Source organism: Molothrus ater, chromosome 20, assembly GCF_012460135.2.
Source record: "Molothrus ater isolate BHLD 08-10-18 breed brown headed cowbird chromosome 20, BPBGC_Mater_1.1, whole genome shotgun sequence".
NCBI lineage: Eukaryota > Metazoa > Chordata > Aves > Passeriformes > Icteridae > Molothrus > Molothrus ater.
The window spans coordinates 241743-267050 of NC_050497.2; the positions used below are offsets into that span (position 1 = coordinate 241743).

Below are 25308 nucleotides of genomic sequence, written 5' to 3' on the forward strand. Positions count from 1 at the left end.
CTGGGCCTCAGAAAAGTTCCCTTCCCTGACAGCTTTTTGCAAGTGGGCTGACAGGTGTGTGGTTAGAACTTGGTCAACCCCTCTGGAGAGCTGGGAGGGTGGGCTCTGCCTTGCTGGGCACTGGCAGAGGATGAGGATGTCAGTACAAAGCCTTGTGAGGGAGGAGCTGCTGGGGTGGTCACTCTAGACTCACACTGGTCTTACTTGCAAAGCTTTTATTGATTTCCAGGAACTCTGAAGCTTAGCTTGTGCTTTCCCTGCTTCACAACCCCCAAGTCTGTTGAGAGCTTCCTAGTAGTGAGTTTTGGGGGGAACTGACCTGTGTCCATTGCCTGTGCTATCCCCCCCCCGGCAGCTCCCTTCATAGGTCTCTATGGCTGTGCCAGATCCTCTTACCTGGTGCAGGTGTGAGGGCACCCTGTGGTGCCTGCTGCCCAGGTGGGTGACACAGTCTGCCTGCCTGTGCAAGTGGCTGCAGGGCAGCTTGTTGTCCCCAACTCTGCCCCTGCCCTCAGCTGGGCACAGCTATGGCACCGATGGTGCCTGTGGCCGTGCCCCTTTGCCCTCATCCTGATGCTCGAAGGGCCACAGAGCTTGTCCTGGTTGTGAGGAAGGGTGAGTGGCACAAGAGGGGCTGAGCGCACTGCAGATTGCTGCCAGCACCTGTGTGCCAGCGGAGGAAATTTGGGTGCGAGTGGCAGAGCTCTCCTGAGCCCCTGCAGGCAGGGGCAGGGTGGGTGCTGACCTCCTGCCTGACCCTAGCCTTGGCCTAGCACCCACCAGGGCACGTGCCCGGCTCACTGCGGTGCCCGGACCACGGAACGATAGGCCTGTATAATCTCCTGGCTATTGGGGCAGGTGTATTTGAACTCCTTGGTTTCACTGGCATTGTTGAGGTACCGCCACACGCCCTGCAAGTCCTTGGGGATCCCAAAGCGGCGGTAGTGCTGGCACACAACCTGTGGGTACAAACGGGGGAGACTTGCCTGACACTGCCAAGAAGGCCTCTACCACCAGGGCAGGCACCAGCTGGGAAGGGTGGCAGGGAGCCAGGGACATTCATGGCACTGCACAGTGGAGGGCTGGCAGTTGGGATGCAGAAAGGAGTGGGATCTGTGGGAGGGCATGGTGCTGGGCAGGGCTCCTAGGGAGAGGAATGCTGGGGGGCACAGAACTGAGAGCAACTGGGAAAGGAGCAGGGGCTTGCTGTAGGTACCAAGAGGAAAGTGAGGGCATAGGGATGTCAGGGAAAGGAGAAGGGTATGGTGCTGGGATGCCCGTGGCTTACCTGAACAATGTTGAGCTTTGGCAGCAGGTTGCAGTCAGCCAGTGTGAGGTGGTCTCCATCAAGGAAATGGCGCTGGGAGACCCGGAGGTGGGGGTCCTGGGCCAGCTCGTGCTCCAGAGGGGCACTCAGGTACTCATCCAGCTTCAGCAAGGCCCGCAGCAGGCTCCGCTGCAGTGCTGCAGGGAGGGTGGCCAGGTCACAGTACAGCCCTGCTCTGCTGTGGCCTCCTGCCAGCCCAGCCCAGCCCAGGTGTCCAGGCAGAACCTGTCAGCCTCTTCCCACCCGGCTCAGGGTGGCACCTGCCTCTGCCCTCCCACAGAGACCTGGCATAGCCACACTGGCCCATGTAGAGAGGGCAGTGCCTGGACAGACCTGACTGTGGACTCGGTGGGGGGACTGGGAAAGCTCAGTGTGACCAGGCTAAGCTTTGGGGTGTGGCACCCGCGAGGTTGCATGGGGTGCTCCCCCACCCGCTCCTCACCCTCGTCCTGGGCAGGTACCGGGTTCTTGATGAAGGCAGAGAATTTGTGGAAAATGTCGTTCCCAGCCAGGCTTGACTCCGGGTATTGTGGGACCAGACTGGGGCACCTGCGGGGATATGGGCACAGCTGAGGCAGGTACCAGAGGCTGACAGGCTCATGTGCTGTCAGCCCCCTCATCCCTCAGCTTGTCCTGCCCTTCTCTAGGGGGGCCCCTTCCTCCTCTCAAGGCAGCACCAGCCACTGACATGGGGGGGCTCAGCTGGTCCTCCAGGAACTCCTCAATGGTGATGGTGTCGGTCTTGGGCTCGCCGTTGTAGAGGAGGACAGGCAGCTGGGCACCTGGAGCGAAGTCCTTCAGAACATCCAGTGCCCTGTGGGAGATGGGTAAGCCACTGATGCCTGGCATGTCCAGCGTTCTGCCGGGCACTGTGTGTGTGTGTGTTCATACTGTGCACATGTCCCAAGCAAAGGGAGTTCTGGTGGGCTGGTGCACAAGGTAGTGCCCTCAGGCCCCTCCTGCCTCAGTGTGTGGCCAAGGAAATACCTGCCAACCTCCCCCAAGCACCAGTGGTCACCTGGGGAGGTACAAAAAGCTCCATGCATCCCATAGTGCCCCACCCTTCACATCCCTTCCCAAAGTGTTGGGGACCCACCAACCTCCCACCCTGCACATGATCCTGGCCCCAAGGCTGGCACCCCTTGGGAGGGGGCCACCACTCACCTCTTCACATCCACAGTGGTGAGGGTGAAGGGCACCCCTTTGAGCAGCAGCACCATGAAGAGCCGCTGGCAGAAGGGGCAGTGCCCTACGCTCTCCCCATCCTCACTTGCCTGTGGGCACAGAAGGAGAGCTCAGCTGCGCTGTCACCCTGGCATGGTCTCAGTGGGGTCCGTCCCAGAGGGTACAGGGTGAAGATGATAGGGCACATTGCCCCAGCCCAGCCTGGCAAGCTGTGCTGCTGTCCATGGCACCTGCTATGCCTGGCAAGGCGCCAGCTCCTGGCCCCTGCCTGCTCCCAGAGCCTCAGTGCCACACCCCAGAGCAGCCACATGGCACAGCAAGTGCTGGCCCTGGCACCCTCTGGGGACAAGGACCTCCAGGCTGCGGCAGCCTCACAGTGTCAGTGGGACAAGGGCTTGAGAGCAAGTGTGGCAGCAGGGGTGGCAGTAGCAGAGGACAGTCCAGCAGCAAAGATGTGCCAGAGGAAGGTGACAGAGATACTGCTGGTGGCCCTGTCAACCCCAGCCACAATCCCATGTGAGTTCTGTCCTGGCCTGCACAGCCAGACAGACTGCCCTAGCCAGGTGGCTGGGAAGGGCCTGGCAGGTGCAGGCAGATGCTGTGGTGCTGGCCTGCTAGGCCCTGTTTTCACTGTTTTCAGGGGGAACCTGGTCCAACCTCCCCAGGTTTAGCCCCCACAGCCCCTGTGCCTCCAGGGCAGGAAGCAGCAAGCAGTGTGCCCTGGAGAAGAGCCCGAGCTGCCTTCTGCCTGTTCTGCTGCCTATCCCCCCACATGCCTGCTGTCCCCTTCCTGCCCCACTGTCTGTTGTCAGCCCCATTGCCTATCCAGTGCCTGACCCACTGCCCGCTATCTGCCCCCCTGCCTGCCCAGTGCCCCACATCTGGGCACTGCAGTGGACAGGGGCAGCCCAGCCACCCCACCACAGCGCTGCCAGAGTTGGTTGCCAGAGCTACCAGTGACCTGGGGCACTGACCTGAGGACCCCCCTCACCTTGATGAAGAGCTGGATTTGGGGTTTTTCGGCCATGCTGAGCGGTGGCTGCTGCTGCACTGCTGTACTCAGTGCCACAGCTGAAACCACGGCCCCTCCCAGCCCACATTCCTCCTCAGGGTGCACCCGCTCCCACCCACGCCTGGCTCTGTGGCACAGACAGGACGCCCTGCTGTGGGGCCCTGCCACCGTGGCTGCTGCCAACCCCAGGCTGATAATGCAGCTGGTGGCATTGCCAGCTGCTGCCACTCCTGCCTGTACCCCCAACCACCCCACTGCTTGGATGACAACAAGCACTGGGCACAGACCTGTGTTGTGCCCCAGCACACGCTGTCCCTAGCAGGATCCTGAACCCCCACCCTGGGCACTGCCACTCTCCTCCTCAGCCCAGGCCCTCCCAGGTACCCAGCCCTGCCATTCCCTCCATGCCCAACTACACAGCCTCAATGGATTCAGTTATTATTTTTTATTTAAAACGGTCATTATTTTCACATTTCCTCTTCTTTTTGTTTGGTAGCAATATACAGGCAACTCCAAGATGTCCCCACCCCCAGGGGCCCCACACCCGCGGCTGAGCATGGCACTGGCGCCATGCCTGCGGCTGGTGGCCAAGGACGTGGAGAGGGAGGCAAGGCTGGAAGCGGGGCCAAACTCAATGAAGTGAACAGTGTTAAGGCAGCAGCCACCCCTGCCCTGGGGTGCTACCTTCCCGCTCCACCCTTGGACTGACTCTAGCACAGCGACTGTGCCTGGGCAGCACTAAGCCCATGGCAGGTAGGCCACTGTGGCCACCCAGGCTGTGTGGGCACCTCCACTGACCCTCAGAAGCCATGCAAATGATGGCATGGTGGCAGGGGGAAGACTGGGTGGACAGGGAAGACACTGTGACTGGGGTGCCAGTGCCCTTCTGGAACCTGGAACAAGACCGTAGTGTGGCAGGTATGGGGCAAGGATAAAGCCCAGAGCACAACAGCTGCTGCCCACTCTGGGGTGCTCCAGGGTGCCACCAAGGTGACAGCTGGGGGACTCAGAGATGACACTATCCCCTCTCCCTGATGGCAAACAGCAAACTTTGAGCTGGCTTGTCCCCCAGCATCCCCTGGGGAAGGCAGAGTGTGGCCAGCATAGGAGCAGGGGCAGAGCAGGGGGCAATGATAGGGGCTGCACCCCTGTGCCCTCCAACCCATCCCAGATCCAGTCAGTTTCCTATATGCCATTTAAAAAAATGGTCTCAAAAATCTGAAAATAGAGCTTCTTCTCCCAGTTTTCCCCCTATTGAAAATACTGTATATTGTATCACAATCCATAGCAGGTGGTATATGGGCCTGATAGGACCAGGGGGCATGGGGACAGTTGAGGTCAGGCCCTGCTCCTGTGCCCAAGCGGGGCCAGAGCCAGCCTCTCTCCACCTCCACCTCCCATAGCAGCCAGCTGAGGTGCCTGGTGCTGCTCAGGGCCTCCAGCCAAGCCTGTGCCAGGAAGGCAGAAAGGGCATTGGAGCACACAGGGCAGACGGACCATGGCTGCTCCCCAGGAAGGTGCATAGCCACCCTGAGGGATTGCCAAAGACTGTGGCACCCAGCGGGGGGGGGTGGATCAGCATCACAGGCCCACCTCTGGGCACAGCTGCAACTTGTTGAGAGCTGCAGGTGCCAGCCATGGTCCCTGTGGGTGACAAGGCAGCAGGACCCTCTGCAAAAAGGAGGAGCACTGCTGACTAAGGGGGTGCCCACTGCTGGCCAGTGACACTGCCAGTCCCACTACTGCAGTCCCTCCTTCCCTCCCCACCACCCCAGGCACCACTGCCAGGCTGCTGGCACCCACCCGGACTGTCCTGACCTCGTACCTTAAGGCCACTCCACCACCAGCTTCCAAAGCCAAGCTGGGGTGCTGTGACCCCTCTCCCAGTACCACCAGTGACCCAACAATAAGAACCTAGTGCAGCTGGTTCCTGTACAGGGTTGGACACTGAGGAACAAGTGTCAGGAAAAAAGCGAAGTGGAAAGGGACACAGCAGAAAGGTGGCAGAGCTGCAGCAATGCCCTGTGATAGAGGAAGCAAGTGGTGAGGGCAGGCAGGAGGCAGGATCAGAGACTTGAGGGTGAGCGACATGATTAGGGGCAGAGGGGAGAAACAGCTGGTGCCAGCATGTGAAATACCCTGTGAAATACCCCTCTACGCTGCCACGTGCCTCTGCAACAGCACTGCTGCCTGGGGACGAAGCCAGTGCCCAAGGCCAGGCAGGGCCAGGGCAAAACAGACCCCAGGGTGGGCAGGATGTACCAGTGAGGCCAAGACTCCCAGTGACATCCTGCTGGTGACAGAAATCGGTTATAGGTGAAGGACCAGAGCACCTGCCCAGTGGTGCCCAGGGCAGCATCAGCCAGGGGGGATGTGGATGCAGCCATCCTTCTTCTAGCTCCATGGGGCCAGGCCTGGGGAGGTACCCACAGCCAAAGGTCCCCAGAGTGAGTGCAACATGAGTGTCCAAAGGCACTGCTCACAGGCCTGTGTGTCTGCCCCAACGTGAGTGGGGCTGGCAGTGCTGGCAGCAAGCCATGTCCTTTCCTTCAGAGTCTCCATCCATGGCATGTTGAGGACCATGTCCCCAGCACCGTGCGGTGATGCTGCTCCAGAGCTGAAGGGGGAAATAGCCACCCCAGTGGTGGCTTCCGAGGTCCATCCAGGCATTGCTGTACCCACTGTGTCCTCCCTGGCATGTGGCTCCAGCTGTGGCAACTCCACTCCACGGGGCAAAGGGAGGGGAGAGGCCAAAAGGGTTTGGTGGCTTGACAACATGGTTATCCCCGGGGACTCAGCACAGCGTGTCCGTGTTGAAAGAGAGCTGAGCCTGAGCAGGGAGACAGGCAGGGCTCAGGGGCTGCCCATTTAGCCAGCATACCCAGGGCATCTGGGGCCAGAGTCTGGCACAGGCGGCAGAGCAGAGAGCCCCCACCCCTCCCAGGCCCAGCCACTCCATTTTGTCACCTTTGTGTGTGGTGTCACAGCACTGAGTCCCAGGGCCTGTGATACAGACACAGGTGGGACCAGGAACACCCAGATCTGGGGACAACCTCTTACCCTCTCCTCCTCAAAGCTGATGAGGCCTTCGTCATCAGTCTCCAGGTCCTCCTGCTCCTCCACCACAAGGGCCCGCAGCTCAGTGGGGGCGGTGCGGGGGCGCAGCAGGCTCAGCACACGCTCCAGGGGTGACTGCAGGACACAGCTGGGGCTGGTCTCCTGCTGCTCCAGGTTGTCACTTTGCTTCTTGGCAAAATTCACAAACACCTGAGGAGGAAGGGTCAGGAGACTCAGGTATTGGCAAGCACCTCCATCCCATGCTTGCCAGGTCAGGACCCAGGGCATCCTGCTGTGTGGTGGCTGCCACCATGCTCCCCCGTCTAGCTCCAACCCCTGCCCCAAAGGCAAATCCTGCCTGGCACTTTGGCACTCCCTGGGGACAAGCATCCAGCTGCCCATGCTGTCCCCAGTCTTACATTGTCCAGTGTGGTTTGGCTGACAGAGTAGTCTTCAATGCCCAGCACATCCACCACCTGCTCCATCTTGCTGAAGACCTGTGCCAGTGAGATCTGGTCTGACTTCAGCTGGTACTGGGCCTTGGTGTGATGACGCTCCTGGGAGGTGATCACAGAGGGGACACTGAGCCCTCACTCCCCGACTCCCTCCCATCACCCGATGGAGGATGAAGGCTGCTTGTGCCCTGAAGTGGGGGCTGGCAGGGGACAGCATGGCCACCATGGGCAGCTCACCTTGAGGACAGCCTCAGGGAAGTTACGGTTGAAGAACCTCACCACCTCCTTGACATTGAGGCTGGACTTGGTGCGCACTGTGATCATGTAGCCATCACCAAACCTGCACAGGAACAAGGCACCGAATGAGGACCTGTCCCCTCATCTGCTCCCCCATGACCCTATGGAAGGGGACGATGCTCTCAGGCAGCCACTACTGGACACCAGGCCAGTGGCAGGGCACTTCAGTGACCCCGTTCCTGTCCACCTCTAAAGCAGCACCCACACAGAGGGCTGGTATCTTGTCACAGATGCCACACTGTCACCCAACCATGGGGATCCAGCCCCTTCCTGCCCAGTGGCACACACAGGCTGCTGGGCCCCATGCAGGCATTCTGAGCTCTTGCCAGGCTCTTACCTGTTCTTCAGGTGCTGAATGCTGCCAAGACACTTGAGCCGCCCGTTCACCATGATGGCCAGGCGGGTGCAGAGGGCCTCGCACTCCTCCATGCTGGGGTGACAAGGGAGGGTTCAGAGGAGGGCATCGGAGAACAGTGCCAGGGCTATGGTGGGGGTAGGTGGAGAGCTGGGCCTCCCAGGCCATCACCCAAGTGCAGCAGCCCCACTCCCAGGGATGAGAGAAGGCAACAGAGGGTGTCCCAGGCTCCCCTTGCTCCTCATGCCAGGGACTGGGGAGCCAATTGCTGGGGAGCCCTCTCCCTCCCACACAGCACCCCAGGTGCTTGGAGGCATCATGGGCACAAAACCCCTCTGGACCTGTGAGACGTGAGCACCACGGAGCGACCCGTTTTGATGACATCCAGGATGAGATTCCAGAGGAAGCGCCGTGCCTTGGGGTCCATCCCTGTGGTTGGTTCATCCTGGGGGACAGACAGCACCCTCAGACATGCCAGCCTTGGGACGGACCCTACCACTCCCTTCCTGTCCTGAGTCCAGCTCAGGCCACCATCCCACACTCCAGGAGATGCATGGCGTGTGGTGAAGCAGGGGGTGGGTACCTCCCACCTGGAGTAATTTTTCTACCCTCAGGGCGCACCAAGAAGATGAAGGCTGGGTATCCAATGAGCGCAATGGCTGTGGATAGCTTCCTCTTGTTGCCCCCGCTGTAGGTGCTGGCAGGCTTGTCTGCGTACTTGGTCAACTCCAGCTTCTTCAGTGCCCACTTGACCACCTGCAAGGCATGGGGGACTGCTGTCATCCTGCCAAGGCCACAGGGCTGGCAGAACAGGCAGGGGTTGGCACATCAGCTGCTGAGGGGACTACTAGCCAAGTGCCAATCAGGGAAGCCCCATGGCAGCCCCTGGCACAGCCATGAGCACTGGTGGGGACCTGCAAGTGCATGTGCCTGGCCCTGGCAGCCCATGTGGGCACACTGCTAGGGTGGCACTACCACGAGAGCAGCAGCACTGGCTCAGGCTGCCACTGCTGTCCAGTGAGATGCCATCCCTGTGGCACAGCACCAGCCCTTGGATGCTGCCAACTGCTTGCCCAGAGCCCTACCCGCTCCTCATCCTTCCAGGGGATGCCACGCAGGCGGGTGTAGAGCTCCAGGTGCTCCTGGGCTGTCAGCTCATCAAAGAGCGCGTCGAACTGGGGGCAGTAGCCCAAGCTCTGCTGGACCTGCAGGAGCTCCTTCAGGATGCTGTGGGAGAGGATTGAGCACTTGTGGGAAGAAAGAATTCTTTTTGTGAGGACTGCTGCTGAAAGTCCCCTTTCACGTGCCTTTACACTGGAGCATCTTCCCCCAGGTAAAACCCCACTGGGCAGCCTCAGCACAGGGCCAGTGTCTCTTGACCCACATCCCAGGTAGATGGTCACCCAGGAGGACACAAGGCTGCCGAGTCCCACTGGGACACACAAGCTCACTCATGCTGCTTTATCCTGGGAGCTCTCCAAGCAGACCCCATCCCATCCCCAGGAAAGCAGGCAGCCCCCAGGCCCCCCTTACCTGTGTCCGTTAATGAAGGCTTCTCCACCTGTGGTGCTCTCATCCCCAGTCAGCATCTTGAATGTTGTGGTCTTGCCTGCACCATTGACACCCAGCAGCCCAAAGCACTCCCCAGGGCGCACACCCACACACAGCCGGTCCACAGCCAGGATGCGCCCAATCTTGCGGGACTTGTACACCTGGCAGGGAAGGGGACTCAGCACACCAGAAGCCATCTGGACCCACTGCCCCACCCACATCCCTGGGCTGGGCTGGTCCCTGGAGTCTCCTTGCAGCCTGATGCAGCCCCCACCTTCGTCAGGTTCTCAATCTTTAGCATGTCATTGTCGGCGTCACCACGCAGGACCCGGTGCCTCTCATTGGCCACGTCAATGTCATCCTCAATGGGTTTGGTGGAGACGGGCAGGCGCCTGTAGGAGGGAGCAGAGGCAGGGGGGAATGTGGGACCAGGAGCTGCACCCATGACAGGACCAGGCAGCTCCCACTCAACACTGCCAGAAAGGCAGCCTGAAGCTGAAGGGTCCCAACGGCAAATCTTTACCCCAACATCCCTGCCCTGTGCCACACTCACTGGGGCTTCCGGAAGAAATTGTACTGGCACATGATGGTGATGAAGAAGCCAACAAAGCCTTCAATTGTCATGGCAACAAGCCCCCGTGTCACGATGTCCCATTCGAAGGGTGATTTCATTTTATCAAACTGCCCTGAATAGGAGGAAGAGCATAGAGCAGCTGGGGACACCTTCCCATGGAGACAGCTTGCTTGTCCCTCCTGAGTTGACCTATGACAATGACATTGCTCCCATGCTCACCCACCACAGCTGCCTGGGCTCACCATAACACAATGCCCTCTCAGAGCATGGGTGCTGTGGAAATCATCTGGCAAGTTTTCAACCTCATTAGGATGAGTCAACCCAGCTGAGAGTGAAATCAGAGGGATTTGTCAAACCCTGACCCAAAACTGTCCCTCACAATGCCAGCAGCACCTGGATTATGTACAGAAGCTGCTCAAAAAACAGAGAGCAGGGGAGCTTCTGAGGCTAGGATGAAGCTGTAAGTGGCAAAAGGCTTATGTTGGTTGGGTAGTGCAGACCCAAAGAAACCCTGTCTCTATGGAGAGTCCCTGCAGCCTCCATCCCTCCTGTTACAGCACAGACCCACCATGGCCCACCACAGCTACACTATGCTGCCACTAAGATCCAGCACAGCCTCGCCATGGCCCACCACAGGCAGTGTGCAGCAGCAGCAGAACCACACACCTCTGTCAGGGCTCACACCGTCTTCTCCCCATGGGGCTGCTATTTGGGATGACCCAAGGAACCACTTTCAGAAATGCTGGCACCATGCCACAGCTGACCCTCAGCTGTGTCTTCTTCTGTGCCCCATCTAATCCACCCCCTTGGCTTTTTGGTCCAGGTTGCTCTGGGCCTTGGGACACCCCCATGGGGCAGGCAGAGGGGATGTGCTGGCATCATGGTCCCCTCCAGCTCCACATGCCCTGGCACAAGGGAAGGAGAGAATAAGAGGCCATACCAATCTTGGCATAGTACTCATTGATGTATTCATTGTAGGCCATCTCCATCAGGCCATGGCCCAGGTTGTAGTTAGGGAACACGAGGAAACAGCTCTTCAGGTAGCTGTTCACCACCTTCAGGTCCTGTGGGGACAGCAGAGAGAACACAACCATCCACCAACCCCAAGTGAGTGGTAGGAGCAGGATCCCCAAGATCCAGCCCAGTCAGGTCTCATGGCTGATCCTGCTGGAAACAGAAACCTCCTGAGGTCCCTCCTGGCCTGAGCTGCCTCACAAACAGAATGGCAGCATCTCCCTTCCTGGTGGCCCTCAGCAGAGCTGTGAATGCCGTACCTTGTCGTGCTCAAAGAGCTGCAGCAGGAACGTGGCGACAGTGGCTGTGATGCCAATGAAGAGATTGATGACGATGAGGAAGACGTAAGCAGAGCTGGGCACCTCAAACCAGAAGGAGGCTGGGTACATGATAGGGGTGATGGACCAGCTGGGGAGGTGAGAAGAAGCAGCACACGTCACTATGGCAGCAGAGGGGCCCCCAGCCTTGGCACTGCCCATCTCCATCCTGCTGTTCCCAGGCTCTCCCATGCCAGCCCTCACAGCCACTGCACTCCAACCAGCTATGGGGGGGCTGCAGAATATCACAGAATGGTTTGGACTGGAAAGGAACTTTCAAGGACATCTAATCCAGTCCCCGGCCACGGGCAGGGACACCTTCCACTAGTGCTCCAAGCTGTCCAACCTGGCCTTGAACATTTCCATGAATGGGGCAGCCATAGCTTCTCTGGGCAATCTGTGCCAAGGCCTCACTGCCCCAATTATGAAAAATTTCTTCTTAATATCTGGTCTAAATGGCAATCTTTTAGTTTAAAACCACCACCCCATAAGACTTTGGAGGCATCCCTGGTGCCTCCTGACTACCTCCCTCTGAGCAACATACCCATAGAGCAGGAAGAGGGACAGGACAGCGGGGAAGTTGGTGGGAGAGGTATATGCTGGGAGGTCAAACACGAACAGGATGATGATGCAGCATGTGGCGGGCACCAGGTAGTTTAGCTGGAGAAGACAGAAACATCTGTGACTGCCCACTCCCTGGCACAGCCCCGGAGGCTAGGCCAGTGGGGCCTCGTGTCCTGCTTACCATGTCCCACATGTAGTTGGCCAACCAGTAGATGACAGGGTCACAGCCACTCACAAACTGCAGGTGTTTGGCCTTGGTGGCCTTTTCAGCCACCAGGAATACCACAAAGCTGGCTGGGACGAAGGACATGGCCACAATGATGAAGATGGCAATCACCACATCTGTGCCTTGCAGGCTGGATGGGGAGCAAGGAGAACATGGACTCCATCACCCTGAGTTGCCTGGGAAGGGCCACCCACCCTGGTGTGGGACAGTCACTGTGCACAGATTAGGGCATGGCACAGGGACCCCCCACATCACAGCCACCCTGTCCCTCCCCACCATGCAGCCTGTGAAGCAGAAGCCTCCATCTTCCCATGCAACCACCAGTAAAAAGCCCCCTACCTCCCATGGGACAGCCACCCTCCCTCAGACCCTCCCCTTGGACCTACAGATAATCCAGGGACAGGCTGGCACTCGTTTTGTTCATGGGGTGATTCGTGACTGTGATGCCTGCAACAACGACCAAGAAGAAACATGGAAGCATGAAAACTGGCTTGGGACACAGAGCCCTGTCCCCAGCCTGCCTGGTCCTGGCTCTGAGCAGGATGGGCTTCCAACCTGAAGCTCAAGAGGAGCTGGGCTCTCTGAAGCAACTCAGCACCTCAGTGCCAAGCCCTTCCCTCACTGAAGAGCACCCCTAGACATGTCACAAGCCCAGGCACTTCCAGGCAGCACTTTGGGACAGTCCAGCCCAGGCCTGGCAAAGAGCTTGTCCCAGCTTTCATATCTCAGAGCTGAGGTGTGTGAACCCCTGTTCCAGCTGGACACTAGCCGGCTTGGCCCAAGATGGACACTGCACTTTGGAGCCTGGTTGGACCCTAATGCTGTTCCTGACATGCTCCTGCCCTCAAGCACCTGCAAATCCTTACCATAGGCAGCAGGGTTGCCCTTGCTCTTGGGCAGGTTGGCTCTCAGGATGGCGTTGTTGAGGGCATTGAGGTAAGTGGGCATACTGTGGTAGCCCTTGTTGTTGTAGAAGACCTGGAGGAGGAGAGAGGAACAGTGGGACATGGCAAGAGAGCTGGGCCCAAACATATACTGGGAGAGAAGGGTACAATGGGATGGACAGCCACCCACAGGGCAGGCACCCTGTGCTCAAGGCTGTAGGGAGAATAGGCCATTGCTGACTGTGCTGGGCCAGACCTGCTGACCACTCCCCTGTGGCTGGAGCCTCCCAAAGCACTTGGGGAGATGCAGAAGAGCAGTCCCAGGGGTTCCTGCTGCCCCCTTTCCTCCCCACCTATCTGCCCTGCCCTGAGGTGCAGTGCTGTCCCACCTGGGCCGTTCTCCGCACAGCAATCTTGCGCACTGTGGCCGGAGCCCTGGCTCCGAAGGAGGCCGGGATGGATTTCTGGACATTTCCAAATGTGAGTGCCCCATACCTGTGGGACAAGGCACTGCTGAGGAAGCTGAAACTGCGTGCCCCCCACCTCCAGGGGTGGAACCATGCTTGAGCATGTTGCTGAATCCAGCCAGCACCCTGGGGCAGGTGTCACCAGACCCCTGGTTCTTATCCCTACTCTGTGGTGCAGGACAGACCCTCCCGGCCTCCCCTCTTGCCTGTGCAGCCGGAAGCGGTCCGAGGTGTAGAGGAGATACTCAGAGACGTTGCGCCCTGTGATGTCTGTCAGGATGTCCCCTGTCACCACCTTCATCTGTGGGGGATGGCCCCCCACGCCACTAGGGCAGGAGAAGCCAGTCCCCTGCATGGAGCACGTGCACTTGATGGGCTCATGGATGATGTGGGGCAGGGCAGGGGCTGAGGTCACGGTCCCTGAGGAGCAGAAGGGGTGGCTCACAGCCAGGCTCCTGCCTGCCCCAGCTGCTGGGGACAGCATGAGGGTGGGGCGGTTGAGCAGGCAGGGTCCTGGTGACCAAGAGATGAATGTGCAAAAAGCTTTGGGGGGACAGAGATTCAGAGATGGGCCATGAGGCATGGCTGGAGAAAGAAAGGGCTGGGGACCACATCCAGCAAAGCTGATGCAAGGCTGGCCATGGGACTTTGTGACAGCGTCACCATCCAAGGGGCTCTACTGGCATGGCTGGGGCTCAATGAGGACAGTGTTCCAGGGTCAAAGCCACAAGTTCTGCCCAACAGAGCTCTGCTGTGTGGCCAGGCCAGACTAACAGGTACTCCCAGAGGTCCCTGGAGCCACTTCTGTGAGGAGAGGCATTGTCCCCCTGCTCGAGACAAATCCCAGACACAAGAGCACCCAGCATAGGTAATACCTTTAAGAGTGGAGAAGGTTGTGGAGTTCCAGGCATGGAGCAGGTCCTCATCCACTGACATGGGGTAGTCAGAGGGAGCCGGGGATGGAGGTGGTGGCACAAAGTTGGAAAGTGGAAGGCCCTGGGTGAAGGAGTCGATGCACATGGCATCGAAGTACTTGGCTGCCAGCATTTTGGACTCATTGCTATTGAGGTTGAGGGTCTGCATGGGTTGGTCCAGTGTGTTGTTAAAGGGTGTCTTGAGCACGCAGGTGGCCCCGACACCGGAAGGCAGATGGAAAGTGTTCACAAGCTGCTGAGGGCTGGCATCGGGAGACAGCCTAATGCTGCAGGAGCAAGGAGTAGGAAACACAGATCTCAGCACCATGGCCATCTTTTTCTGGGACCTCCCTGAGGCCTTGGCACTGATCATGGGCACACACAGCCTATGCCTGGCATGGCTGAGCTGCTAGTCACAGTGTCAGGGCTCACACATCTCCCAGAGACAACCTGGCCAGGACAGAGATTGTTTTCTATCAGGGGACATGGCACCAGCCAGGCTCTGCTCCACGCCTGAGCCAGCCCTGGCACCAGGCCTCCTGTGGGCTGCCCTCCCCACTTGCCCCCCTTACAGTCCCATGGATGGGCCTTGGGCACAGGGTGCTGGTCACTAGCAGTGGCAGCTCTCACCGGTACTCACGCCGCTCCTCGTTGGCGTAAGGAATGAAGTTACCCTTGGGCTGAGTGTAGTTGTGGTATTGAGATGGCGAGAGGATGAGGGGTGGCAGGTCACCTGTGGGGACAAGGACAGGAACCTGCTCATACCCACAGCACCACTGCACACAGGGAGACTGTGCTGGCCTTGTCCTCCTGCAGCCAGTGGCCACACTGGAAGAGGTAGAACAGGTTGCCCAGCATGCAGGTAGGTAGGTGGCTTGCATGCACCTATTTCGGGCACAGAGAGCGCCACAGTCATGGCCACGCAGACGAAAAAGGCGGGCAGCAGGATCTGCGAGAAGAGGGCCTTGGTGTTGCGCTTGGCGCAGTGGAAGCGTTTGACGATCAGCCCATGGAACTGGCGCAGCTTCAGCCACGAGCCTTCCAGCTTGAAGCTTCCCTGACCTGCCAGGTCACGATCCTCTGCTTCCCCCTCTGCTTCTTGCTCTGGGAGGGAGAGGGACATCAGCCCTCTGGCACAGCTGCTCACACACCTGCCTGGGCTCCCAGGAAGCTGGGCCAGACACCCAGCCCAGCTCAGCCACCCCAAGGGTAAGGGTAGCACCCAACCCCAAGTCTGCCACCAAGCCACAGCAGCAGTGCAGTCAGGAGCATGGTATCTGGCTGGCAGGTCCCTCTTGGCCCCAAAAGGAAAATTTAGACAATAGTTTTAAAAAAACAACCTAATTTGGTGCTTTTTTCTAGGACTCCTCCATTTGCCCATCAGCTCTGCCAGCTGGTGGGGGGTCAGCACACACAGGAACAAGGGACAAGATACAGGTGGGAGTCCCAGCGAGACAGTGGGAGCTCTGTCACAGCACTATCCCACCTCTACCTCCTTCTCCCACAGCCCTGGTGGGAGAAAGAGGTGGCACATCCCTAAATTAGTCACACGAGTTGTGAGATAACCCAGAACAGGATCTCTGACTACAGCAATAACTTCGAGGCACCTGCCTGCACCCTCTCTATCCAGCAATCCTAGCATCCAGGTGGGGATAGCCTTGCACCTGGGGCAGGGTATGACTGGTGAAGCCATCACCTGGAAGGTGATTCTGTGCCCAAGGACCAAGAGGAGAAACCCAACTGGTGACAGTGTGGGAAGAGGCCATGTTAGTGGGGCAAGTCTGCAAGGTGGCACTGGAGACCCAGAGAAGCCAGTGGCTGCTCTCACTGGCTTCACGCCTTGGCACGAGACCCGCATGGCACACACTACCAGCATGGGGTGCAAACTCATGGAAAGAGCCTGTTCCCAGCCCTCCCACCCAGGCTGTGGCTCTTTGGTTGCTGTGTTGCTGGATGTCCCATTAGCCCCCTCCCCATGGGCTCTCGTCCCAGCAGTCACAGCCACCCATCTCAGTCACAACCAGATACCCTGAGGGACCGGGTCAGCTCTGCCCACCCTGGGCGAACCCTCCACATCCCAGCTAAGTGCCGCCCACGGCCCCTGCCACTGGCCAGGCACCAGCAGCACCAACCTTGCAGACTGATGTTATCGGGGTCCTGCCGGTTATCGAACAGGGGCACGTAATCCCCAAAGAATTCAGAATAAGCCCCACCTTCATCGCCACGCACGGAGCCCACCGAGGACGCTGAGCGCAGGGACGCTTGCGACTGCGCCAGCTTGGAGCAGGTCACCAGGTTGCTGAGCTCCACCTCGGGCTTCTCTGGCATGGCTGCTTCGGCCAGGGACTCCCCATTGGCTTCAGACTTTGGGCCCAGCTCAGAGGCAGGTGGCTGCAGGGCATCCTTGGAGTCCTTCATGTCTGGAAGAAAAAATGTGGGTTGCCACCAGCCATGCTACTCTACACTGCAGCATAGCACCGACTGGGGATGGATTGTACCACAGAATCACAGATTCGTTTGGGTTGGAAGGGACCTCACTTCATTCCAGCCCCCTGCCAAGTGCAGGGAGACCTTTCACTAGACCAAGTTGCTCCAAGCCCCATCCAACCTGGCCTTGAACACTTCCAGGGATGGTGCACCCATAGCTCCTCTGCATGACCTGTGCCAGGGCCTCACCACCCTCACAGGGGAGAACAACTTTCTAACATCTAATCTAAACTTCTCCTCTTTTAGTTTAAAACAATTCCCTCCTTGTTTTAACACTATCTGTCCATTTAAAATCCCTCTCTCTGATTTTTTCAAGCCCCCTTTAGGCATTAGAAGGTGCCATAAGGTCTCCCTGGAGCCTTCTCTTCTCCTGGTCAACACCTGCAGCTCTCCCAGCCTGGCTTCATGCCAGAGGTGCGCCAGCCCTCAGAGCATCTCCCATCTCCATGGTGTCCTCTGGAGACCTGTGCTGAGGACACCAGAGCTAGCCACTAGTCCAGGTGAGAGTAAAGCCAGAGTGGAGCAGAGGCTGGCTGCTTTTGGCCAGGATGGGCTCTGCTGGAAATCTCTCCTCCACCTGGGATAGGAGATTCCTGCAGCCACCAAGCCCAGCAAGATCACAGAGCCCCTCACTAGCCCCAGCAGCACCTTGTGCCCCCCCAGACACCCGTACCCACGTCACTGTTCTCCAGAGACTGATCCTCCTCAGACACCTTCAGGAAGACCTCCTCCAGCGTGGTGTCCATCAACCCAAAACTGGTGAGGTCTAGCTCTTCCAGGCTCTGCTCCAAGTGCTGTGGGAGCAAAGTGCTGTGTGAGGAGGGCAGATGTCCACAGTGCCACAGCCCTGTGCCTGCCGACTCTGCCAGCCCCTGCAGGTACCTGGAAGAGCCTCTCAAAGCAGCCCTTCTTGACAGCCTCACTGGGCAGGATGTAGGAGAGCTCTGTGTTGGTGTCTGAGATGAGGAGGCAGGAGGCCACATACTTCTTGATGAACTGGGAGACACGAGGCTCAGAGCAGGGGCTGACAGAGGAGTGGCTCAGGGGGCTGTGGCCTGCCTCTGAAGCAGAGAGACAGTACCCATCAGTCAGTTCACACCTGGCCTCCCTCCAAGACCCCCACATCTCCCCTACTCCCCAGTGCCATAGGACCTTCCCTGTCACCCTGACTGGCCTGGGGATGGTCTTCTGCAGTGTGGCCCACACTGGACATCTCAACCCACAGGGCAACCCACAGACTCAACAGAACCAGCACCTGGAGAAAAATGCCACTGTGTAAGGTCTGGCCAAGGACCCAGCTGGGAAAAACTAAGGCTGAGCAATGGGGTCTTCTACATCCCTGCCCCATCCCTTCTGCCCTCCATGTGACCTAAGGAGACTCAGGATGAGAGTACTTGGGTGTTGACCTCTCCTTTGCTAGGCTGAAGAAGGCGGGTGCCATCTACTCCTTTAACAAAGGGTCCCACTGCTCCCCAGACCTGTGCCATTCCTGGTGTCCGACTGCTTCTTCACCACTGTCAACCTGTAGCCGTCACCATAGGTGCTCTTGAGGAACAATGGAGAACCACAGCACTTGAGCTTGCCATGGGAGATGATGGCAATGCGGTCCCCCAGCAGGTCAGCCTCATCCATGTGGTGTGTGGAGAGCAATATGGTCCTCCCTGACGGCAGCACAAAGCCTCAGCAGAGGGGCCATGGCTGCCACAGAGGAGCATGCTAGGCTCTGCCCAGCTCTGCTCACCTGGCTTGTACTTGAGGATGAGGTCCCAGATGGCCCTTCGGGCATATGGGTCCACACCAGCTGTGGGCTCATCCAAGATAACAGCTCGCGACCCACCCACAAAGGCAATGGCCACTGACAGCTTCCTCTTCATGCCACCCGAGAGAGTCTGCACCTGGCAGTGCCGTTTATTGGAAAGTTCCAGGTCCTCAATCATCCTGGGGACAGGGCAGAAGCACCAGGAATGCTGTGGGGGCTGTACTGGTGCCCAGTGCCTGTGGGGAGTATGTAATGGCTCTTCCCCACATGGTATCTGCAGCCTTCAGCTGCTGGGACTGCCCAGCTGCAGTCAGGCTATGAGAATCTTCTGCTCACTTCCACAGCCTGACACCCCAAGGGTGGGAAAACACCTGGTGGAGCTGCTCCATGGGAAACCACTGCCACCAGATCGCCCCCCATAGCACAGCCAGCAGGAAGGAGACTCACTCATGCCAAAGGCATGGATGAAGACAAAGGAGCTGGAGGGTGCCTACTTGTCCATCTCCTTGCGGATCTCCTCCTCTGCCATGCTCTTGAGCTGCGAGTAGAACCAGAGATGCTCCTCCACTGTCAGCCTGTCAAAGAGCACGTTATGCTGGGGACACATGCCCAAGTTCTTCCGGATCTTGTCCATCTCCGTACGGATATCATGGCCATAGATGGTAGCAGAGCCCGATGTTGGAGGGAACAAGCCAGTGAGGATGGACCTGGATGGATGGAGAAAGGCAACAGTGTGAGGGAGCTCATACTGGCCCCAGTCTGGCCCCAGTCCCAACACCTCTGGGAGCATCTGCTGGGCCCCAGGCAGAGCAGTATCAGCACAGGGCCACGAGCCTACTCCTTTCCCATGTTTGTGCCAGCCCCACACCCACACTGCTGCCCTCTGGGCATGCTACCAGCTGCCACAGGCCCCTGCCTCACGCCCTGCAGCTGGCCAGAGGAACATGGTCTCTCTCTGCCTGGACAGGCACTCACATGGTGGTGGTCTTGCCTGCGCCATTGTGCCCCAGGAAGGACACAACCTGGTTCTCGTAGAGGTTGAGGCTCAGCTTGTTTAGCGCCAGCTTCTTGTCTGTCTTGTAGACTTTGGTGAGCTTGTCAATGCAGACGACCAAGGGGAGGTGGGTTGGCTCCTCCTCGATGCCCCTTGTCTCCTCTGCTGTGACAGTAGGATGGTGAGGAGCCAGGGGAGGGCAGGGAAGGCAGGCTTTGAGTGGGGTTCCCTGGGAATGAATCAACCCGCCTCCATCCCATGGTGGCTCTGCTGGCTTGTGGTCCCTTCCCCTCTGCTTCTTGCCAATTTTCCCCCTCCCACGCCAGTGGGAGTGGCAGCTCCCAGAGAGGCCACAGTGTTTGGCCCAGTATCCTGCCCTGACAAGAGCACAGGGGTCCATGGCCAAGGCAAGACCCTGCAGCAGAGTCAGGGCCACCCTTGTGCCACCCACTGCCACCCCCAGCTGCCCTCACCCAGCCTCCGGCTCTCCATGGCACAGGCCTGATCTTCCTCCATGATGCTGAGGCGGGTGTTGCGTGACCATGGCCAGGTCCACTCCCAGGTCTCCACGCGCCCATTGCCCAGCCAGTAAGACTTCTGGAAAGGGAAGTACCAGGGCCGTGGCAGGCCGAACATGCCTGCAACCACAGCCCCAGGGAGTCAGGGCCAACCCTACACCCAGGCCCATGCAGAAGCTGCTGAGGACTGGGTCAGAGCTTGGCACGGGCAAGGGCTTGAGAGTTTTCCCAGGTCAGGTCACCACTGCAGGGTGGGGGCTGTGAACACTCCAGCCAGCTGGGCTCAGGGTAGCTCTGTGGGCTGTGCCAGGAAACAAATTCCTTTGGGATTCAGGTTGGGTTGGCTCATGCTTCAGCTTTACAATGAAAAAATCACAGAGCAACTGAGATGCTTCCACAAGGGTAGGGATAAGGGGGATTAGTATCTCAGCTGTGGACATCTGGCTTTGCTACAGCCAGCCCCTGAATTGAGATACCTGGCTGACACCAGCAGATAAGAACATGTGGGAGGTGTCACCCAGCAAAGAGGCTCCTGTAAGGTCTGGGGGGCCCTCATGCCCCTCTGCCCACACGTACCCGGGTGCACGGCCTCGATGTACCACGTGAGCACCCCATACACCATGGCATCCACGACCAGCATCATCATGGACAGCAGGAGGTTGAAGTCATCTCCTTCCACAGGTGACTGGCTGAAGGTGTGCCATTGGATACCCACGCCAGCCACCTCATACAGTGCAAAGTACTTGGAGCCCAACCCAAAGGCGGTGGTGGACATGAGAGACTGTGAAGAGGTGGAGGGAAGGGAATGGGAGGTCAGCAGGAACCGCAAGTCAACTCCAGAAGAACAGGTTTGGGTGAATTCCTACGTAGTGCTGCCCCACCCAACCCCATGGAAATGCTCCTGGACCTGAGAGGCACCAAACCTTCTGGAGATACCTCCAAAGCCCCACAAGGAGTTGGTTCATACAGGCAATGGCTTGCCCAGGGCTTGATGACAGTTTGGTGGCTTTGTACTGGACATGAGGTACCTGAGGCAAACCTGGGACCGAGTGTGTCCCCAGCTGCTGCAGCCAACTCACCGCAATGCACTTCTCAAAGGCTGTGATCTTGTCATGGGCCACCTCCTCCCGGATGGCCACATACATGTAGGGCACATAGCTGAGGAAGTAGATGATGCCACCACAGGCAGACGCCAGCTTGGCCTTGGAGTAGAGCACTGACACCAGAAAGCTGCGAGGAGGACAGCATCTCCTTGGATCCCACCCCACCAGGACTTTCCCCACACCATCTAGTTTTGGTGGTGCTGAGGCAATAAACTGGCTCCCCATATCAGTGGCTTGGAGGGACTTAGGGACTTGTGCCCCTCCACTGGCCCTTGCCCACACAGCTTCTAGCACCCTCCCTCCATGGCAAAAGAACATGGCACTGCCCATGCCCCTTTAATGCCCAGCACAGACCAGGCAGCTCACCAGAACATGATGGTGGCCACAGCATAGATGGCAAGGAAGAGCCATATGATGAGAACGTCGCTATGCATCAGGACCTTGCCGTACTTGAGAATGGCAGTGAGTGCTGTGACCGAGATGGAGAGCTGGACAAAGCCAGTGATGAACCAAGCCACCCAGTGCACCGCATTGTTCAGGCCCATCATCTTCATCACCTGTGAGGCCAAAACTATTCAGCGGGACTGTCCCCAACCCTGTGCACCCCTGCTTCTATTCTCGCTGGGCTGGGAGGGCGAGGGGTAGCACCAAGGGAGCTGCTGGGAGTGGGCAGGACACAGCACCCTCTATTGGGGTACCAAGGAGCTCAGTTCCCGCCAGGGCTGGCCAGGGATCATCTCATGCTGGGGACACTCAGAAGGACCAGTTCCGCCCAGGAATTTTGGATCTGCATCTGCCCTAGTTCATGTAACCCAGAAATACAAGGAAGGTGACCAGGGACACAGCACAGAATGTAGGGTGCAGATATGCCCACTCCTCCCCAAGATCTCTTCCACCATCCCTACCTCTTTCAGGCGATGCTCCTTCTCTGTCACGATGTGCTGGATCATCATGGCCACTGAGTAGACCCAGGAGATCACCATGCAGAGGGGCATCATGTGCTCGATGACAAAGAGAAAGCTGATGGGGTAGAGGAAGAGAGGGGAGAACTGGATGGTGGCATTGCCACAGAGACCTGCAGGGACCCTGGGGCAAGGGGCCTTGGAGGGGTTCTCCCACTGCTTAGGGACAACTAGTCTCTAACCCAGCTCCTCCTTAGTGCCCTAAGAAAGAACTTCTCCAGTGAGTCCACAGGACAATCCAGTGTCACGGCTGGCAGGCCTTTGCCGGCAAGTCGTAGCCACGGGCTCCACCCAAAGCCCTGGCTACCCTGGTGTGGATGGGGCTCTCTCCAACCTCCTGCCCAGGAGTGTTGGTGGCTCTGGGACTTCTACAGGTGCTGCCTCCAGACCACTGTAATCCATAATCACCAACAGATCCATGTGCCATTTCTTTACTTTCTCCTGCCCTCCTGAGCCTGGTAGTCCAAGGAATTGGACTTAACTGGTTGCTCATCACTCCCAGGGTCACCAATCTCATTCTGGCCCCCAAACTTGTTCTCTTTTCCCAGCTAAAGTATCTTGGCCTGCAAAGTGGAAGGAGGAAGGTCCTGCAGGTGAGTGTTACTCACTCATCCCGGGTATAACAGGGGTACGGGAACATCTGTACATAGTTGCCAGGCTCCACCACATCGTGGCCAACAAATGTGTTGATAAGGGCACGCTCCATCATGTCTGTGGAAGAGAAGGAGAGGCCAGGCTGAGCGCAGAGAGGCCAGGGCCATGGGCAGCTGTGGCAGAGCACTGACACTTACCCTGGATCCAGACAAAGCCATAGAGGAAGTAGAAGCGGCCGCCGGTGTTGGGGCCAGGCCGCCAGTATGCCCGCCGGATCTCGTTGGTCTTCTCTGTGAAGCTGGAATTCTGACGGATCTTGTACATGACATGGGGAGGCAACGAGCCATCCCTGTTGGTCTGGAAGATGACACCTGTGGGCAGCAGAAGAAGCAGGGAGTCCACAGGGGCCAGCCACATCAGCCAGCCCACAGCAACAGGCAGGGATGGGGAGGGTACTGCGAGCGTTGCCATGGATGAGATGGGTGGCATGGCTGGGGATGTGGACATGCATGGGATACGAAGGCACACAGACAGCAGGCCGTGCCAGTGGGAGAGCCAGGACAGCAGCCTGGGGCAGAGGATGGGCACCATATTCAGCCCCCTCATCCACCCAACATGTGCACCAAGGGACCCACATCCTGAAGCCAGTGGCTCCAGGGCATAGCTGGAGAAGGGCAAAGCTTCAGGGACCCTGAGAACAGCTGGTTCCCAGGGACATACTGGCAAAGACCGTGACATTGTCCTGATAGGCCTGGTTCAGCGTGTAGTTGACAATGCTCTCCTCATCTGGGAAGCCTTTGAAGATGTCCACGCTGACCTAGTGGGAGGAGAATCATAGAATCACTAAGACTGGAAAAGCCCTCCAAGATCATTGAGTCCATTAACCCAAACACTATCAAGCCCAGCACTAAACCATGCCCCCAGGTGTCAAATTCATACATTTTCTGAACACAGGGGTAGTACCACTGCTCTGGGCAGACTGTTCCAGTGCTGACCACTCTTTCAGTGAAGAAACTTTCCATAAAATCCAACCTAAACCTGCCCTGCTACAATGTTAGGCTGTTTCCTGTTGTCCTGTCACTTGGGAGAAAAGACCAACCCCCACTTGGCTGCAACACCCTTCTAGGTAATTGCAGAGACTTAGAAGATCCCTCCTGAGTTTCCCGTTCTCCAGCCTGAGCTCCCTGAGGTCTCAGTCCTGCCTCATCAGACTTGTGCTCCAAAACCTTTCCTGGTTCCACTGCCCTTCTCTGGACATGCTCCAGCAGGCTAGTGAGATCCCAAGGCCCTGGATAGGTCTAGCATACAGAGCCTGCAGATGGTACAGCATGCATCACCCAAAGCCAACCCCAGTCCCTGAAGTCAACAGTGTGTGAGCACCTCCACCCTAGACATCTACCCCAAAGCTCTGGACACTGCAGGAACCACCACCTTCCCCAGAGCTCCTGTCCCATGCTCTTAAAAAGGTCTCACTGGATCTGACCCTCTTCAGCCCAACAGACCCTGGCTGTTGGTAGTTCAACCTTCTCACAGGTGTGCTCCACCTCACCTTGGCCATGAAGCGGACCCAGCCGCAGGCAGCATTGTCAATGGTATCCAGCTGCTGGAGCAGGATGCTGGCATTGGGCAGGGAGAAGTTGCCATTGAGAAAGTTGTGAAGAACATCACTGTCAGAGACATTCAGAATCTCTGGGTGCTTGTGGAGGTCAGCAGTCAACTGAGACAGAGAGGAAGACATGGGAGGGAGAAGCTGGGGTATGCCTTGCCTCTCAGGTCACTGTCCACCCCCACAGACACAGGCAGGACCCAAAACTCCTCCTGGGGATGAGGAACAGTGTGCACACTGTGCAGGGATCCAGACTAGTCTCCACAAGAGAAGGTGCATACTAGGGAGTACCCCATGAAGAAGTTACAGGGTATGTGGGGGGGAGGACAACCCCTTCTCCACTGCCAGGGCAGTAAATCCCAGGCAGGCTCATCCTCACCACACTGTCCTACCTGCTGGAGCCAGTGGATGCGCCTCTGCAGCCTGCCCTCCTCCAGGTAGGCTCGGATCTCAGGGGAGATGTTCAGCCATGCCTTGGCGTAGTGGGTGACATTGCCCACAAAGGCGAAGGTCTCGTTGGCCTGGGGGCCAGGCAGAAAGTCGTACAGTGGGTGGAGGCAGGGGCTTCCTGCTCTCTGGGATGACTAGCAGTCATGGAGATACCTGCCCACCTCCCACTGCCTGTGGGAGCTCCCTGTGTCTGGCAGTCAACCTCTTCCCTGCCACACAGCCCATCTGCAGAGCAGGATGGTGGGAGAAGAAGGACAGGGGTCCCAACCTATGCATCCTCACCTTCAGGATGACCTTGTCAACTTCGGTGCCCACAGGTGCATACAGGATTTTGGGGTTGCTGGTCATCAGATGCACAAGGAGGCCCAAGTTTCGCTGCTCCTTGCTGGTGAAGCCCAGCGAGCTCATGTTGCCCTGCTTCAGTGCCTCAGGCTCGATGGTCCTGCAAAGGGAGCTCAGGCTTTCTACTCTGCTTCAGGCTCAGGACCCCTTGCTGCAGGCAGCCCCCATCCCTGCCCGTGACAGGCCTTCAAACTGACTCCAGTGCCTGCATGGTGCTGCCCAACACAGAGAGCATCCTTGGCTGCAGGACAAGGCTGCAGTACAGCACCCATCCTGCCTGCTCAGCAAGGGGTG

General features: G+C 58.2%; 2 protein-coding genes across 2 annotated transcripts in view; both read right to left on the reverse strand.

Annotated features, from left to right (window-relative positions):
• Positions 1 to 797: 797 nt before the first annotated feature.
• On the reverse strand, positions 798 to 3548 carry CLIC3 (chloride intracellular channel 3). The gene is made up of 6 exons (XM_036394038.1): positions 3504 to 3548; positions 2492 to 2601; positions 2016 to 2141; positions 1770 to 1876; positions 1289 to 1464; positions 798 to 959 (listed from the first exon to the last, which is right to left on the reverse strand). The coding sequence occupies exons 1-6, from the start codon at positions 3537 to 3539 to the stop codon at positions 798 to 800; spliced, it is 717 nt and encodes a 238-aa protein (XP_036249931.1). The 5' UTR covers positions 3540 to 3548.
• A 406-nt stretch (positions 3549 to 3954) lies between these two features.
• ABCA2 (ATP binding cassette subfamily A member 2) overlaps positions 3955 to 25308 on the reverse strand; it is a 34441-nt gene continuing 13087 nt past the window's right edge. Inside the window, 40 exon segments of the mRNA XM_036393709.1 lie at positions 3955 to 6354; positions 6585 to 6791; positions 7001 to 7138; positions 7274 to 7376; positions 7671 to 7763; positions 8030 to 8133; positions 8310 to 8444; positions 8774 to 8915; positions 9222 to 9400; positions 9514 to 9631; positions 9793 to 9925; positions 10754 to 10877; positions 11088 to 11235; positions 11689 to 11804; positions 11890 to 12064; positions 12321 to 12381; positions 12801 to 12912; positions 13208 to 13313; positions 13492 to 13705; positions 14161 to 14486; positions 14830 to 14932; positions 15085 to 15303; positions 16332 to 16619; positions 17360 to 17480; positions 17569 to 17747; positions 18165 to 18347; positions 18428 to 18624; positions 18940 to 19152; positions 19421 to 19601; positions 19913 to 20077; positions 20534 to 20738; positions 21037 to 21187; positions 21427 to 21617; positions 21966 to 22080; positions 22631 to 22733; positions 22814 to 22987; positions 23337 to 23433; positions 24166 to 24333; positions 24615 to 24743; positions 24955 to 25114. Coding sequence (XP_036249602.1) covers positions 6319 to 6354; positions 6585 to 6791; positions 7001 to 7138; positions 7274 to 7376; positions 7671 to 7763; positions 8030 to 8133; positions 8310 to 8444; positions 8774 to 8915; positions 9222 to 9400; positions 9514 to 9631; positions 9793 to 9925; positions 10754 to 10877; positions 11088 to 11235; positions 11689 to 11804; positions 11890 to 12064; positions 12321 to 12381; positions 12801 to 12912; positions 13208 to 13313; positions 13492 to 13705; positions 14161 to 14486; positions 14830 to 14932; positions 15085 to 15303; positions 16332 to 16619; positions 17360 to 17480; positions 17569 to 17747; positions 18165 to 18347; positions 18428 to 18624; positions 18940 to 19152; positions 19421 to 19601; positions 19913 to 20077; positions 20534 to 20738; positions 21037 to 21187; positions 21427 to 21617; positions 21966 to 22080; positions 22631 to 22733; positions 22814 to 22987; positions 23337 to 23433; positions 24166 to 24333; positions 24615 to 24743; positions 24955 to 25114 — 6112 coding nt within the window. The 3' untranslated portion in view covers positions 3955 to 6318.

Coding starts and splice junctions, on each gene's coding strand:
- CLIC3 (XM_036394038.1), bottom strand. CDS start 3,539: ATGGCCGAAAAACCCCAAATCCAGCTCTTCATCAAG. Junction 1,877..2,015: donor GACCAGCTGAGCCCCCCCAT/GTCAGTGGCTGG, acceptor ATATCCCCGCAG/GTGCCCCAGTCTGGTCCCAC. Junction 1,465..1,769: donor GGTACCTGCCCAGGACGAGG/GTGAGGAGCGGG, acceptor CCCTCCCTGCAG/CACTGCAGCGGAGCCTGCTG.